At 48.8% G+C, this 17,818-nt stretch overlaps 1 protein-coding gene across 7 annotated transcripts; it reads left to right on the top strand.

The window, feature by feature from the left end:
• The first annotated feature begins 35 nt into the window (after positions 1–35).
• Positions 36–17,209, top strand: LOC146427180 (large ribosomal subunit protein bL9m-like). Of its 7 annotated transcripts, none has more exons than XM_085082574.1 (8): positions 36–156; positions 2,580–2,591; positions 3,852–3,999; positions 8,309–8,430; positions 11,142–11,192; positions 11,273–11,374; positions 14,079–14,162; positions 15,174–15,381. In XM_085082574.1, the coding sequence occupies exons 1-8, from the start codon at positions 94–96 to the stop codon at positions 15,324–15,326; spliced, it is 735 nt and encodes a 244-aa protein (XP_084938700.1). In that variant the 5' UTR covers positions 36–93; the 3' UTR covers positions 15,327–15,381. The 7 variants fall into 7 exon arrangements, with proteins under 7 accessions (XP_084938700.1, XP_084938699.1, XP_084938705.1 ...); XM_085082573.1 differs by lacking the exon at positions 2,580–2,591 and adding an exon at positions 3,553–3,564 and having other exon boundaries at positions 43–156; XM_085082576.1 differs by lacking the exons at positions 2,580–2,591; positions 15,174–15,381 and adding exons at positions 3,553–3,564; positions 16,386–17,209 and having other exon boundaries at positions 44–156.
• The last annotated feature ends 609 nt before the right edge of the window (positions 17,210–17,818 follow it).

A 17,818-nucleotide genomic window follows, 5' to 3' on the forward strand; every position in this document is an offset into this window, starting at 1 on the left:
GGCGCAGGCGCGCCAGGGGCAGCCCGAGGAGGCTCTGCGCAGGCGCAGTGCGGGCAGTGAGGGGTCCTTGGCGCCGTGAGGGAGAGGGGCGCCATGTTGGCCCCGGGGGCGGCGGGACGAGTGCTGAGCAGGGCGCTGAGCCTGAGCCATGGCCGGGTGAGGGCAGGGGAACCGGGGATCGGTACCGGGTGCTGAGCAGGGCGCTGAGCCTGAGCCATGGCCGGGTGAGGGATCTGTGGGGATCCGGGATCGGTGCTGAGTGCTGAGCAGGGCGCTGAGCCTGAGCCATGGCCGGGTGAGGGGTCTGTGGGGTCCAGGGATACCGGGGATACCGGGGATCGGTACCGGGCGCTGAGCCTGAGCCATGGCCGGGTGAGGGCAGCGGGAACCGGGGATCGGTACCGAGTGCTGAGCAGAGCGCTGAGCCTGAGCCATGGCCGGGTGAGGGCAGGGGATACCGGGGATACCGGAGGGGACCGGGGGTACCGAGGCTGAGGGCTGAGGGGTGTCTGGCGGTCGGTACCGGGGCTCAGTACCGGGGGCGGCGGGGGGACGGGGCCTGAGGCAAACCCATAAACCGCCCCCATTAAACTCCCCCTCAAGGCCCTATAACCCACCCCGCTATAGCTCCCCTCAGACCCTACAGACCCTCCCAGACCCCATAACCTCCCCAATTTCACCCCCCAGACCCTACAGACCCCCATAATCTCCCCACTATAGTCCCTCAGGCCTTACAGCCCCCCATAAACCCCCAGACCCCATAACCCACCCCATCATAGCCTCCTCAGAACCCCTAGCCCCCCACTAAACCCTCCCAGACCCCATAACCCCCAACTTACAGCCCCCTGACCCCACAGCTCCCATAACACCCCCCTGTACTCTCCCAGACCCCATAACTGCCCATTATCGCTGTCAGACCCCACAGCTCTCTAAAACCCCCCAAACCCCATGTAGCCCCCAGACCACAGTGCCCCCCACTGTGTCCTCCCCAGACCCCATAACCCTCAGACCCCATAACCCTCTCCCTATAACCCTCAGACCCCATAATCCACGCAGTATAACCCTCAGACCCCATAACCCTCAGACCCCATAATGCACCCCCTATAACTCTCAGACTTTATAATCCACTCCCTATAACCCCCAGACCCCATAACCCTCAGACCCCATAACCCCCAGACCCTATAACCCCCAGACCCCACAACCCACTCCCTATAACCCTCAGACCCTATAACTCTCAGCCCTATAACCCACTCACTCTACCCCTCAGACCCTATAACCCCCAGATCCTGCACTGTCCCCTGGGAAGTATGGGGAGGATTTGGAGGAAGCTATTAGGGGTCTGGGGGGTTATGGGGGCCTATGGGGGCTGTAATGGGAGGGTTGTGGGGTATTGGGGTTTGTGGGGTCTGTGGGGGCTGTAATGGGTGGGTTATGGGGGCTTTTGGGGTCTGGGGGGATGTAAGAGGAGGGTTATGGGGTCTGGGGGGATACAGTGGGAGGGTTATAGGGTTTGAGGGGCTATGGGGTCTGTGGGGATCTAACAGGATGGTTAGAAGGTCTGGGGGCTATGGGGTCTGTGGGGATCTAACGGGATGGTTATAGGGTTTGGGGGGCTATGGGGTCTGTGGGGATCTAATGGGATGGTTATAGAGTCTGTGGGTATCTAGTGGAATGGTTATAGGGTCTGGGGGGATCTAACGGGATGGTTATAGGGTCTGTGGGGATCTCACGGGATGGTTATAGGGTCTGGGGGGCTATGGGGTCACAGGAGGTGCAGGGCTCACCCCCAGCTCACCCCCTGGGCTGCCCAGTGCCCCCATTCCCATCGGGACCCTCTGGAACCTTCTGGAATGCCCTGTGGGGCTGATCCCGTTATCCCAGAGCACAGTGCAGGTGGAACGCTGCTGGCCTGTCCCTGTTCCCAGTGGGGCTGTTCCCATTATCCCATTATTATCCCATTTTTGCATGTCACAGTTCAGGTGGAACGTGTCTGGTCTGGCCTGTCCTGCTCAGCCGTGCTGATCCCGTTGTTATCCCGTTGTTATCCCGTTGTTATCCCGTTGTTATCCCATTATTATCCCGTTGTTATCCCATTGTTATCCCGTTGTTATCCCGTTTTCAGCTCACAGTTCAGGTGGAACGAGTCTGGCCTGTCCCAATTCCTGTTATCCCGTTATTATCCCATTATTCTTCTGTTTTTCTCCCGTTTCCCAGCTCACAGTTCAGGTGGAACGAGTCTGATCTGTCCCAATTCCCATTATCCCATTATTCTCCCGTTTTTCTCCCATTTCCCATCTCACAGTCCAGGTGGAATGAGTCTGGCCCGTCCTGCTCAGCCATGCTGATCCCATTTTTCTCCCTTTTTTCTCCCATTTTTCTCCCATTTTTCTCCCATTTTTCTCCCATTTTTCTCCCATTTTTCTCCCATTTTTCTCCCATTTTTCTCCCATTTTTCTCCCATTTCCCAGCCTCATGGTGCAGGTGGAGCGGGTCTGGCCCGTGCTCCTCAGCCATGCTGATCCCGTTACTATGCCGTTACTATCCCATTATAATCCCGTTACTATCCCGTTATTTCCCAGCTCACAGTGCAGGTGGAGCGGATTTGGCCTGTCCCAATTCCCGTTATCCCGTTTTTCTCCTGTTATTATGCCGTTATAATCCCGTTTTTCCCCAGCTCATGGTGCAGGTGGAGCGGGTCTGGCTGGTGCCCCTCAGCCATGCTGATCCCATTGTTATCCCATTGTTATCCTGTTTTTCTCCCGTTTTTCCCCAGCTCACAGTTCAGGTGGGGCGGGTCTGGCCCGTCCCAATTCCTGTTATCCCATTATAATCTCATATTTATCCCATTATTATCCCGTTTTTCCCCAGCACACAGTGCAAGTGGAGCGGGTCTGGCCCGTCCCAATTCCCATTATCCCATTTTTCTCCCATTTTTATCCCATTTTCCCATTTTTTCCCAGCTCACAGTCCAAGTGGAGCGGGTCTGGCCGGTGCCCCTCAGCCATGCTGATCCCATTATTATCCCATATTTACCCCATTATTATCCCATTTTTTCCCAGCTCACAGTCCAAGTGGAGCGGGTCTGGCCCGTGCCCCTCAGCCATGCTGATCCCATATTTATCCCATTATTATCCCATTTTTCTCCCATTATTTCCCCAGCTCATGGTGCAGGTGGAGCGGGTCTGGCCCGTGCCCCTCAGCCATGCTGATCCCATTATTATCCCATATTTATCCCATATTTATCCCATTTCTCCCCAGCTCACAGTCCAAGTGGAGCGGGTCTGGCCCGTCCCAATTCCCATTATCTCATTTTTCTCCCATTTTTATCCCATTTTCCCGTTTTTTCCCAGCTCACAGTCCAAGTGGAGCGGGTCTGGCCGGTGCCCCTCAGCCGTGCTGATCCCGTTGTTATCCCGTCGTTATCCCGTTTTTATCCCATTTTCCTGTTTCCCAGCTCACAGTGCAAGTGGAGCGGGTCTGGCTGGTGCCCCTCAGCCATGCTGATCCCATATTTATCCCGTTTTTATCCCATTATTATCCCATTTTTCCCAGCACACAGTCCAAGTGGAGCGGGTCTGGCCGGTGCCCCTCAGCCATGCTGATCCTATATTTATCCCATTTTTCTCCCATATTCCCAGCACACAGTCCAGGTGGAGCGGGTCTGGCCCGTGCCCCTCAGCCATGCTGATCCCATATTTATCCCATATTTATCCCATTATTATCCCATTTTCCTGTTTCCCAGCTCACAGTGCAAGTGGAGCGGGTCTGGCCCGTGCCCCTCAGCCATGCTGATCCCATATTTATCCCATATTTATCCCATATTTCTCCCATATTCCCAGCACACAGTCCAGGTGGAGCGGGTCTGGCCGGTGCCCCTCAGCCGCGCCGGCTCTCCCCCCCGGCTGCACCCTCGCCGTCACCGCGTGTTCCGCCTGCTGCAGGACAGCAAACACCTGCCCCGGGGGAACATGGAGCTGCTGCTCACCCGGGCCGTGGAGGGTGAGTGACATCATGGGAATTCCAGCATTCCCAGCCCTTTCTTAGCCCATTTTTTCCTGGTTTTAACTCACTCCCCATGGGAACACGGAGCTGCTGCTCACCCGGGCTGTGGAGGGTGAGTGACATCCTGGGAGTTCTGTGTTCACAGGCTTTCCCTGGCCCAGGAGTTCTGCATTCCCAGGCTTTTCCTGGCCCATTTTAGCTCAGGAATTCCCACTTTCCCAGCCCTTTCCTGGCCTCTTTTGGCTCAGGAATTCCTGCATTCCCACTCCTTTCCTGGCCGATTTTTTCCTGGGAATTCCCACATTCCCAGCCCTTTCCTGGCCCATTTTTTCCTGCGAATTCCCACATTCCCAGCCCTTTCCTGGCCTGTTTTGCCCTGGGAATTCTGCATTCCCAGTCCTTTCTTGGCCCATTTTGGCTCAGGAATTCCCACATTCCCAGCCCTTTCCTGACCCATTTTTTCCCAGGAATCCCCACATTCCCAGCCCTTTCTTAGCCCATTTTTTCCTGGTTTTAACTCACTCCCCATGGGAACACAGAGCTGCTGCTCACCCAGGCTGTGGAGGGTGAGTGACATCCTGGGAGTTCTGTGTTCACAGCCTTTCCCTGGCCTAGGAGTTCTGCATTCCCAGCCCTTTCCTGGCCTCTTTTGGCTCAGGAATTCCTGCATTCCCACTCCTTTCCTGGCCCATTTTTTCCTGGGAATTCCTGCATTCCCAGTCCTTTCCTGGCCCATTTTTTCCCAGGAATTCCCACATTTCCAGTCCCTTTAATCCCATTTTTTCCTGGTTTTAACTCACCCCCCGTGGAGACATGGAGTTGGTGTTCTCTGAGGCTGAGGAGGGTGAGTGAAATCCTGGGAATTCTGCATTCCCAGCCTTTTCCTGGCCTCTTTTGGCCAGGGAATTCCCACATTCCCAGCCCTTTCCTGGCCACTCTCATCCCATTTTTTCCCAGGAATTCCTGCATTCCCAGGCTTTTCCTGGCCTCTTTTAGCTCAAGAATTCCCACATTCCCAGCCCTTTTCTGGCCCATTTTTTCCTGGGAATTCCCACATTCCCAGCCCTTTCCTTCCCAGACCATTGGACACAAGATTTAATTCACTCTCTGTCCCCTTTTTTCCCATTTTATTCCATTTTTTCCTTTTCCACATAGGAAAGGGGAAGGATTCCCCCAAAAGTCCCCTTCCCAGTTATCCAGTGGGATTCATCCCTCACTTGTGGGATGGTTTAGGATTTTGGAATCCATGGGAATTTCCCTTCCCACAGCTCCAAGAACATGAGTTTGATCCATTTCTCTCCTGTTTTATCCCATTTTTTTTCCATTTTCCACACAGGGAAAAGGCAGAATTCCCCCCATTCTGTCCCCATTCCCAGTTTCCCACTGGCACTGGGATCCATCCCTCATTTCTGGGATCATTTACATCCCAAACCCATGGAAATTCCCATTCCCACAGCTCTTTCACGAGACTTAAATCCATTTCCCTCCTGTTTTATCTCATTTTCTCTCATTTTTTCCCTTTTTTTTTTCCATTTTTCCCATAGAAAAGAGCAAGAATTCCCCCATCCCTCCCCATTCCCAACAATCCTGAGGCAGCAGCTCCTCCTTCCTCACTCCCAAACCCAACAATTTCATGGAATTTCTGTTCAATTTTGTGGATTTTCTGTTAAATTAATGGAATTTATCACCCTTAGGATTGACCACCTGCCCTGCTGTGGGCTCTGGGATTTTCCCACCATTCCCAGCTGACTTTTGGTCCCCAAACACAGCAATTCCATGGAATTTCTGTTAAATTTATGGAATTTCTGTTTTATTTTATGGACTTTCTGTTAAATTTCATGGAATTTCTGTTCTATTTTATGAAATTTCTGCCAAATTCCTGGAATTTAACCTCCTTGGGATTGACCTCTCACCCCACTATGGGCTCTTTGATTTTCCCACCATTCCCAGCTGACTTTTCACCCCTCAAACCCAACAATTTTGTGGGATTTCTGTTTAATTTCATGGAATTTCTGTTTGATTTCATGGAATTTCTGTTTAATTCCATGGAATTCCTGATTGATTTCGTGGTATTTCTGTTTGATTTTGTGGAATTTCTGTTTGATTTCATGGAATTTCTGTTACATTTAATATAATTTCTGTTTGATCTCATAGAATTTCTGTTTGATTTCGTGGAATTTCTGTTTAATTCCATGGAATTTCTGTTTGATTCCATGGAATTTCATCCCCCTAGGATTGACCTCTCACCCCACTATGGGCTCTGGGATTTCCCCAACCTTCCCAGCTGACTTTTGATCCCCAAACCAAACAATTCCGTGGAATTTCTATTAAATGTATGGAATTTTCTGTTAAATTTCGTGGAATTTAACCCCCTTAGGATGAACCCTCCACCCTCCCACGAGATCTGGGATTTTCCCACCATTCCCAGCTCACTTTTTGCCCTCAAACCTAACAATTCTGTGGGATTACTGTTTAATTTTATGGAATTTCTGTTTGATTTAGTGGAATTTCTGTTTGATTTAGTGGAATTTCTGTTTGATTTAATTGAATTTCTTTTTGATTTCACAGAATTTCTGTTACATTTCATAGAATTTCTGTTTGATTTCGTGGAATTTCTGTTTGATTTCGTGGAATTTCTGTTTGATTTCATGGAAATTCTGTCTAATTTCATGGTATTTCTGTTTGATTTCATGGAGTTTCTATTTGATTTCATAGAATTCCTGTTTGATTCCATGGAATTCCTGTTTGATTTAATGGAATTTCTGTTTGATTTTACAGAATTTCCATCTAATTCCACCCAATTCCACCCCTTAGGCTGACCCCCTACCCTGCTATGATCTCTCTGATTTCCCCTCATTCCCAGTTCACTTTTCATCCTCAAACCCAACAATTCCATGGAATTCCTGTTAAATTTCATAGAATTTGTGTTTGATTTTATGGAATTTCTGTTTGATTTCATTGAATTTCTGCTTGATTTTACGGAATTTCTGTTACATTTCATAGAATTTCTTTTTGATCTCATAGAATTTCTATTTAATTTCATGGAATTTCTGTTACATTTCATAGAATTTCTGTTTGATCTCATTGAATTTCTGTTTGATTTTATGGAATTTCTGTTACATTTCATGGAATTTCTGCTTGAGTTCATGGAATTTCTGTTTGATTTCATGGAATTTCTATTTGACTTCATAGAATTCCTGTTTGATTCCATGGGATTCCTGTTTGATTTAATGGAATTCCTGTTTGATTTCACAGAATTTCCATCTAATTCCACCCAATCTCACCCCTTAGGCTGATCCCCACCCTGCTATGATCGCTCTGATTTTCCCACATTCCCAGTTCACTTTTCATCCTCAAACCAACAATTCCATGGAATTTCTGTTCAATTTTGTGGAATTTCTGTTTGATTTTATGGAAATTCTGTCTAATTTCATGGAATTTCTGTTTGATCTCATTGAATTTCTGCCTAATTTCATAGAATTTCTGTTTGATTTCACGGAATTTCTGTTACATTTCATAGAATTTCTGTTTGATCTCATAGAATTTCTATTTAATTTCATGGAATTTCTGTTACATTTAATAGAATTTCTGTTTGGTCTCGTTGAATTTCTGCTTGAGTTCATGGAATTTCTATTTAATTGAATTTCTGTTTGATTTCATGGAATTCCTGTCTGATTTCATGGAATTTCTGTTTCATTCCATGGAATTCCTGTTTGATTTCACGGAATTTCCATCTAATTCCACCCAATCTCACCCCTTAGGCTGATCTCCCACCCTGCTATGATCTCTCTGATTTCCTCACATTCCCAGCTGACTTTTCACCCTCAAACCAACAATTCCATGGAATTTCTGTTCAATTTTGTGGAATTTCTGTTTGATTTTATGGAAATTCTGTCTAATTTCATGGAATTTCTGTTTGATCTCATTGAATTTCTGCCTAATTTCATAGAATTTCTGTTTGATTTCACGGAATTTCTGTTACATTTCATAGAATTTCTGTTTGATCTCATAGAATTTCTATTTAATTTCATGGAATTTCTGTTACATTTAATAGAATTTCTGTTTGGTCTCGTTGAATTTCTGCTTGAGTTCATGGAATTTCTATTTAATTGAATTTCTGTTTGATTTCATGGAATTTCTGTTTGATTTCACGGAATTTCTGTCTAATTTCATAGAATTCCTGTTTGATTTCATGGATTTCCTGTTAGATTTCATGGAATTTCACCCCCCTAGGATTGACCTCTCACCCCACAGTGCTCTCTCTGATTTCCCCTCATTCCCAGCTGATTTTCCCATTTTTTGGCAGACCTGGGCAGCCGTGGGGATGTGGTGAGTGTGAGCAAACGGCTGGGGAGGAACAAGCTGCTTGCCCAGGGCCTGGCTGTCTATGCTTCCCCCGAAAACATCCGAATGTTCCAGCAGGAGAAGGTCAGAGCAGCTTCCCAACCCTTGGAATCCCAAAAACCTCGGGGAAAGAGCAGGAATTGGGGATTTCTGGGGATTTTTGAGGGATTTTTGGGGTTTTGGGGGGGTTTTGGGTTCAAAGGGGTTTTTTGTTTTTTGGGGGATTTTGGGGTTTTTAGAGGAGTTTGGGATTTTGCAGAATTTTGGGTTTATTTAAGGATTTTTGAGTTTTAGGGGGTTTGGTTTTGAGATTTTTGGTATTTTGGGGGATTTAGGAGGTACAGAGTTTTGGGGATTTTGGAGGATTTTAAGGACCTTTGGGGATTTTGGAGGTTTTGAAATTTGGAGTTTGAGGATTTTTTGGGGAGATTTTGGCATTTTGGGGGATTTTGGGTTTATTGGGGATTTATTAGGTTTTTTTGAGGATTTTGGTTTTTGGGAGTTTTTGGGGGATTTTAGGATGGAGGTTTTGAAGATTTTGGGGGTTTGGGATTTTGGGACTTTAGGGGTTGGTTTTGGGGTTTTTTGAAGGATTTTGATTTTGGGGGGGCTTTTGGGAGGGTTTTTTGAGGGATTTTTGGGGGATTTTTTTGTTTTTAGAGGGATTTTTGGGGATTTTTTTGGGGGGATTTTTGGGACGGGAGCTGCTGGTTTCCATGGGAATGCAATCCCAGGATGAGCCTTGATCCTTCAGAAATTCCTCTGGAAATCACCATTCCTCCTCAATTCCTGGGGTTTCCCATTTCTCCTCCTCAATTCCTGGTTTTCCCCTATTTTTTTTCCTAAATTCCTGGTTTTTTCCTATTTTTTTCCTCAATTCCTGTTTTTTCCCTATTTTTTCCCAACCCCAGTTTTTTTCCCATTTCTTCTCCTCAATCCCCATTTTCCCCACTTCTCCTCAATCCATTTCCCCATTTATTCTCTTAAATCCCACTTTTTCCCCCATTTCTCCTCCTTAATCCCATTTTTTTCTCAGTTCTCCCTCCTAAATCCCAGTTTTTCCCCATTTTTTCCCCTCAATCCCATTTTCCCCACTTCTCCTCAATCCATTTTTCCCCATTTATCCTTCTCAATCCATTTTTTCACCTTTTCCCCTCTTAAATCCCATTTTTTCCTTCCATTTCCCTTCTTAAATCCCAATTTTTCCCCCATTTCTCCTCCTCAATCCCATTTTTTCTCCTAAATCCCAATTTTTCCCCCATTTCCCTCCCTCAATCCCATTTTCCCTCCTCAATCCCATTTTTCCCTGATTTTTCCCCATTTTCCCCTATTTCCTGTCCTCAATCCCATTGTTCTTCATTTACCCTCTTAAATCCCATTTTCCCCATTTTTCCTCCTCAATCCTATTTTTCCTCCTCCATCCTATTTTTCCCACTTTTACCCCAATTTTCCCCCATTTTTTTCTCAATCCCAGTTTTTCCCATTTATCCTTTCCAATCCATTTTCCCCCATTTCTTCCCCTCAATTCCCCTTTTTCCCATTTCTCCTCCTCAATTCCCATTTTCCCATATTTCTTTTCCTCCATCTCTGTTTTTTCCCCATTTTCCCCCTAAATCCCATTTTTCCCTCCTCAATCCTATTTTTTCTCCTAAATCCCATTTTTCCCCCATTTACCCTTCTAAATCCCATTTTCCCTCCTAAATCACATTTTCTCCCCATTTCCCCTCTTAAATCCCATATTTTTCTCCTATTTTTCCCCCATTTCCCCTCTAAATCCTATATTTTCCCCCATTTTGCCCCATTTCCCCTCCTCAATCCCATTTTTCCCCCATTTCCCCCTTCAATCCCATATTTTCCCATGTTTCCCATTTTCCCCATATTTTCTCCCTAAATCCCATATTTTCCCCCTTTTTCCCCCATTTTCCCCTAAATCCCATATTTCCCCTAAATCTCATATTTTTCTCCTAAATCCTGTATTTTTCCCCCTAAATCCCATATTTTTTCCCCATAAATCCCATTTTTTTCCCCCTAAATCCCGTATTTTTTCCCCTAAATCCCATATTTTTTCCCCTAAATCCCATATTTTCCCCATAAATCCCATATTTTCCCCCTCAATCCATATTTTCCCCATAAATCCCATTTTTCCCCATAAATCCCATATTTTTCCCCCTAAATCCCATATTTTTTCCCCTAAATCCCATATTTTTCCCTAAATCCCATATTTAAATCTATTTCCCCATTTCCCCCTAAATCCCATATTTTTTCCCCTAAATCCCATATTTTTTCCCCATAAATCCCATATTTTCCCCCCTCAATCCCATATTTTTCCCCATAAATCCCATATTTTTTCCCCATAAATCCCATATTTCTCCCTAATCCCATATTTCCCTAAATCCCTATTTCCCCATTTCCCCTAAATCCCATATTTTTCCCCTAAATCCCATATTTTTCCTAAATCCCATATTTTTCCCCCTAAATCATATTTTTCCCCTAAATCCCATATTTTTCCCCCTAATCATATTTTCCCCATAAATCACATTTCCCCAAATCCTATTTTTTCCCTAAATCCCATATTTTCCCCCATAAATCCCTATTTTTCCCCCTAAATCCCATATTTTTCCCCATAAATCCCATATTTCTCCCCTAAATCCCATATTTTTCCCCTAAATCCCATATTTTTCCCCTCAATCCCATATTTTCCCCCCTAAATCCCATATTTTTCCCCATAAATCCCATATTTTTCCCCCTCAATCCCATATTTTCCCCCTCAATCCCATATTTATTTCTCCCCACAGCTCCAGCAGCAGGACAAGCTGGACAAACGCCAAACGCAGAGCGGGGAGAAGGTGAGCAACACCCCCTGACCCCAAATCCCAAAAATCCCCCAACTCCTGCCCCATTGCCGACCCCAATCCCAAATCTGCAGACCCTAAAGTTCCTGCGGGGCTGTCGGCTCGAGGTTGGCATGAAGAACAATGTCAGCTGGCAGCTCAGCCCCGAAATCGTGGCGCGGCACTTCCTCAAGAACGTGAGTGGGATTTGGGGTTTTTGGGGGTTTTGGGGTTTTTGGGGGTTTTTGGGGGTTTTTGGGGTTTTGGGGTTTGGGGTTTTGGGTTTTTGGGGTTTTGGGTTTTGGGTTTTGGGGTTTTGGGGTTTGGGGTTTTTTGGGTTTTAGGGGTTTTGGGGTTTTAGGGGTTTGGGAGGTTTTGGGGTTTTTGGGGTTTTTGGGTTTTAGGGTTTTGGGGTTTTTTTGGGGTTTTGGGGTTTTGGGGTTTTGGGGTTTTGGGGTTTTTGGGATTTTGATTTGGGGTTTTAGGGGTTTTAGGGGTTTTTTTGGGGTTTTGGGGTTTATGGGGTTTTGGGGTTTGGGGTTTTGGGGTTTGGGGTTTTGGGGTTTTGGGTTTTGGGGTTTTGGGGTTTGGGTTGGGATTTTGGGGTTTTGGGGGGGGTTTTTGGGATTTTGGGGTTTTTGGGGTTTGGGGGTTTTTTGGGGTTTGGGGTTTTGGGTTTTTTTGGGGTTTTGGGGTTTGGGGGTTTGGGGGGTTTTGGGGTTTTTGTGTTTTGGGGTTTTGGAGGTTTTTGGGGTTTTGGGGTTTTGGGAGTTTTGGGGTTTTGGGAGTTTTGGGGTATTGGGGGATTTTGGGGTTTGGGGGTTTTGGGTTTTGGGGTTTTGGGGTTTTGGGGTTTGGGGGTTTTGGGGTTTGGGGTTTTGGGGGTTTGGGGTTTTTGGGGTTTTAGGGGTTTTGGGGTTTTGGGGGTTTTGGGGTTTTGGGGGTTTTGGGGTTTTGGGGTTTTGGGGTTTTTTTTTTGGGATTTTAGGGTTTTGGGGGTTTTTGGGGTTTTTGGGTTTTGGGGATTTGGGAGGTTTTGGTTTTGGAGTTTTTGGGGTTTTAGGGTTTTGGGGATTTAGGGTTTTTTGGGGTTTTGGGGTTTTTGGGGTTTGGGGTTTTGGGGGCTTTGGGGTTTTAGGGTTTTAGGGTTTTGTGGGGTTTTGGGGTTTTTGGGGTTTTGGGTTTTGGGGTTTTTGGGGTTTTGGGGATTTTGGGTTTTGGGGTTTTGGGGTTTTGGGGTTTTGGGTTTTGGGTTTTTGGGTTTGGTTTTGGGGTTTGGTTTTTGGGGTTTTGGGGTTTTGGGGGATTTTGGAGTTTTAGGGGTTTTGGGGTTTTGGGGGTTTTTGGGGTTTTGGGGTTTTGGGGTTTTTGGGGTTTTAGGGGTTTTGGGGTTTGGGGTTTTGGGGTTTTAGGGTTTGGGGGTTTTGAGGTTTTGGGGTTTTAGGAGTTTTGGGGTTTTGGGGCTTGGGGTTTGGGCTTTTGGGGTTTTGGGGTTTTGGGGGTTCCCGGAGCCATGGCAGGGCCAAATCCTGGGGTTTGGGGTCATTCCTAAAGGGTTTGGGGGTTTTCCTGGCCCTGCACATGGGATTTGGGGTCATTGCCAGGATTTGGGGTCACTCCTGGGATTTAGGGTCATTCCCAGGGTTTAGGGGTCTCTGCCTGCCCCTATTTGCAGGATTTGGGGTCATTCCCAAGATTTGGGGTCATTCCCAAAGGGTTTGGGGTCATTCCAGGGTTTTAGGGTCATTCCCAAAGGGTTTGGGGGCTTTTCCTGGCCCTGCACCCAAGATTTGGGGTCATTCCTGGGATTTAGGGTCATTCCTAAAGGGTTTGGAGAGTTTTTCCTAGCCCTGCACATGGGATTTGGGGTCATTCCCAGGATTTGGGGTCTGTCCTGGGATTTGGAGTCAATCCTGGGTTTTGGGGTCATTCCTAATGGGTTTGGGGGGTTTTCCTGGCCCTGGGGTCATTCCCAAGGGTGACCCCATTGACGGGATTTGGGGTCATTCCCAAGATGTGGGGTCATTCCTGGGATTTGGGATCACTCCTGGGATTTGGGGTCATTCCTAAAGGGTTTGGAGGGTTTTCCTGGCCCTGCACACAGGGTTTGGGGTTGTTCCCGGGATTTGGGGTCATTCCCAGGGTTGGGATCAACCCCAGGGTTTGGGGTTACTCCTGGGTTTTGGGGTCATTCCTAAAGGGTTTGGGGGTTTTCCTGGCCCTGCCCCCAAGATTTGGGGTCATTCCCAAGATTTGGGGTCACTCCTGGGATTTAGGATCATTCCCAAAGGGTTTGGGGGTTTTCCTGGCCCTGCACATGGGATTTGGGGTCATTCCCAGGGTTTTGGGTCTCTGTCTGCCCCTATTCCCAAGATTTGGGGTCATTCCCAAAGGCTTTGGGGTCTCTGCCTGCCCCTATTCCTGGATTTGGGGTTCCAATCCCACATTTGGGTCATTGCTGAGATTTAGGGTTGCTGAAGGCTCTGGGATGCTCTGCTAACCCCTATTCCCAGGTTTTGGGGTAATTTCCCGGATTTGGGGTCATTCCCAAAGGCTTTGGGGAGCTCTGCCCACCTGCATTCCCAGATTTGGGGTTCCAATCCTGGATTTGGGGCCATTCCTGGGTTTTGGGGTCATTCCCAAAGGGTTTAGGGGGCTCTGCCCACCTCTATTTCCATATTTTGGGTCCCAGTGCTGGATTTGGGGTTGGTCCTGGGATTTGGGGTTCCCGAAGGCCCTGGGGGTCTCTATCTGTCCCTATTCCCGGATTTGGGGTCCCAGCCCCACATTTGGGGTCCCAATCCCACATTTGGGGTCCCAATCCTGGATTTGGGGTCTCCCAATCCCCTATTTGGGGTCCCAGTCCCCTATTTGGGGTCCCAATCCCACATCTCTCCCCAGCTGGGGGTCTCTGTTCCCCCCCACGCCCTCCAGCTGCCCCCAGAGCCGATCACCCGCTGGGGACACTACTGGTGTGACGTCACGGTGAGCCAACCCCAAAGCCGACCCTACACACCTCCCGGGGCTGTTCCACCATTGCCACCCCATTTCCACCCCAATTCCCCCATTGCCACCCCAATTCCCCCATTTCCACCCCATTTCCACCCCAATTCCCACCCCATTGCCACCCCAATTCCCCCATTCCCATCCCCATTCCCCATTCCCACCCCAATTCCCACCCCAATACCCACTCCATTTCCACCCCAATTTCCCCATTCCCACCCTGATCCCGCACAATTCCCATCCCAATTCCCCCATTTCCATCCCAATTCTGCTATTCCCATCCCAATTTCCCCAGTCCCACCCCAATTCCCCCATTTCCACCCTGATCCCGCACAATTCCCATCCCAATTCCTATTCCCACCCCCATTCCCATCCCAATTCCCACCTCAATTCCCATCTCTATTCCCCCATTCCCATCCCCATTCCCATCCCAATTCCCACCCCAATTCCCCCATTTCCACCCCAGTTCTTATCCCAGTTCCCCCATTTCCATCCCAATTCCTATCCCAGTTCCCCAATTCCCCCATTTCCACCCCAATTCCCCCAATTCCCCATTCCCACCTTGACCCCACACAATTCCCACCCCAATTCCCCCATTTCCTCCCCATTTCCCTCATCATTTCCTCCCACTTCCTCTCCATTTTCCCCCAACTGGGCAGGTTTGGGGTATGTTTGGGGGATTTGGGGTGACTGGGGCTGGTTTTGGGGTCACTTGGGGTGATTTTGGGGTCACTTGGGGTGATTTTGGGGTATGCTGGGGCTGGTTTTGGGGTGACTTGGGGTGATTTTGGGGTGACTTGGGGTGATTTTGGGGTGGCTGGGGCTGTTTTTGGGGCTGTTTTTGGGGTGCAGTGAACAGGCTGGACACTGTGCAGGTTCCCATGGACGTGGTGACCCTGGAGGGTTTTTGGGGTGACTCACGGGGATTTTGGGGTTGTTTCTGGGGTGACTGGGGTATTTTTGGGGTAACTCTGGACTGGTTTTGGGGTGCAGGTGAACGGGCTGGACACAATCTGTGTTCCCATGGATGTGATGAATTTGGGCTGTTTTTGGGGTGATTTTAGGGTATTTTGGGATATTTTGGGGTTCCAGGTGAACGGGCTGGACACAATCCATGTTCCCATGGATGTGATGGTTTTGGGGTGACTTTAGGGTGATTTTGGGTTGATTTTGGGCTATTTTGGGGTTCCAGGTGAACGGGTTGGACACAGTCTGGGTTCCCATGGACGTGATGATTTTGGGGTGAATTTGGAATAATTTTGGGGTTTTTTTGGGATCCCAGGTGAACAGTCTTGACACAGTCCGGGTTCCAATGGACATGGTGAATTTGGGGTGGTTTTGGGATGAATTTGGGGTGATTTTGGGCTATTTGGGGTTGCAGGTGAACAGGCTGGACACAGTCGCAGTTCCCATGGATGTGATGTTTTTAGGGTGGTTTTGGGGTAACTCTGGGCTGGTTTTGGGATAATTCTGGGCTGGTTTTGGGGTTCCAGGTGAACAGGCTGGACACAGTCCATGTTCCCATGGATGTGAATAATTTAGGGTGACTTTGGGATGATTTTGGGATATTTTTGGGGTTCCAGTTGAACGGGCTGGACACAGTCCATGTTGCCATGGATGTGATGAATTTGGGGTGAATTTGGGATTATTTTGGGGTGACTTTGGGATGAATTTGGGATATTTTTGTGTCCCAGGTGAACGAGTTAGACACGGTCTGGGTTCCCATGGACGTGATGATTTTGGGATGATTTTAGGGTGATTTTGGGATGATTTGGGGTATTTTTGTGTCCCAGGTGAACGGGCTGGACACGGTCCGGGTTCCCATGGACATAGTGTTTTTGGGGTGTTTTTGGGATGATTTTAGGGTGATTTTAGGGATTTTTTTGGGGTTGCAGGTGAACAGGCTGGACACGGTCCGCGTTCCCATGGATGTGATGTTTTTGGGGTGACTTTGGGATGATTTTGGGGTATTTTTATGTCCCAGGTGAATGGGCTGGACACAGTCCGGGTTCCCGTGGACGTGGTGAATTTAGGGTGAATTGGGGATTATTTTGGGGTGATTTTGGGATGATTTTGGGATATTTTTGTGTCCCAGGTGAACGGGTTAGACATGGTCCGGGTTCCCATGGATGTGGTGTTTTTGGGATGAATTTGGGATGATTTTGGGGTGATTTTGAGATGATTTGGGGTATTTTTGTGTCCCAGGTGAACGGGCTGGACACAGTCCGTGTTCCCATGGACGTGGTGCAGTTCCTGCACCCCAAAACCAAACGCTTCCGGCACTGGCAGGAGCAGCAGAGGAAGCAGCTGGAGAGCAGCCGGGAGAGACTCCTCTGACCCCACAGGGATTTGGGGTCCCTGTGATGGATTTGGGGTCCTCAGGGTAGATTTGGGGTCATTTCCCCCCTTTGGGATCCTCATCACCCCTGAGGATCTCCAGAACATCTCAATTCCCACAGCAGCAGCTCAGGATTTTGGGATTCTCCTAAATCCCAAAGCCTGTGGGAGTCCTTGGGATGGATTTGGGGTCCTCAGGGTGAATTTGGGGTCCTCAGGGTGAATTTGGGGTCCCTGGGATGGATTTGGGGTCATTTTCCCCCTTTGGGATCCCCATCAGCTGTGGGAACTCCAGAAGAAGGAACTCCCTGGGAAAAGGGGGATTTTGAGGAGATTTCCGAGGTTTTCAGGAGCTACAAAGTTCCCATGACTGCACCCCAAAACCCACAGGAACCCCCAAAGCCCAGGATGGTGTTTTGGGGGATTTCCTCCCTTTTTGGGATCTCTCCTCACCTGTGGGGAACTCGAAGATTCGGAGCAGGAATTCCGCCTGGAAAAGGGAATTTAGGATTTTTGGGGTTCCCAGAAATTTTGGGGATCCCAGAACTTTTGGGGGGGTCTCGGAATTTTGGGGATGTCCCAAAGTTTCTGGGGAGGTCTCGGAGTTTTGGGAACTTTGATGGTTTTGGGGAGAAAACGCCGTTCCTGGGAATTTTCCCATGATGGAAAAAACGGAATTTTTAGGATGCAAATTTTGGTGTTTTGAGTGAATTATTTGGGGTGAGGAAACCACAGCCTGGAGACCCCAATGTCCCCAAAGTGTCACCACGGGAGGTCCCCAAACCCCCCTGCCCCGTGTCCCCAGAATGTCACCACGGGGTGTCCCCAAAGCCCAGTGTCCCCACAGGTGTGACCATGGGGTGTCCCCAAATGTCACCTCAGGGGTCCCCAAACCCCCTGCCCTGTGTGACCCCAGAGGTGCCACTCGGCTGCCACCCGATCGTTGCCATGACAACGGCGGGGAGCGACACGGGAAGGGGTGGCAGCAGAGTGGGGACACCGAGACAGCCGAGGGGGACAGCGAGACACGGTGACACGGAGGGGAGGGGACAGCGGGAGGGTGACGCCGAGGGGGTGACACAAGGGGGGGTGACACAGATCGTGGGGGTGACACCGAGAGGGTGACACAGGGAGGGGTGACACAGAGGGGTGACCCCGCGTGGTGCCACAGCCGTGGGCGGTGCCGCGGGCGGCAGGGGGCGGAGCCGAGTTCAGCACCGGGGACAGCACCGGGAGGCGACAGTGCCACGCGGGGGGGGAGGGGACACGCGTGGGCACACAGACCCTCCCCTCCCCCCCGT

Source organism: Lichenostomus cassidix, chromosome 25 (genome assembly GCF_008360975.1).
Source record: "Lichenostomus cassidix isolate B80296 chromosome 25, HeHo_3.0, whole genome shotgun sequence".
Classification (NCBI taxonomy): domain Eukaryota; kingdom Metazoa; phylum Chordata; class Aves; order Passeriformes; family Meliphagidae; genus Lichenostomus; species Lichenostomus cassidix.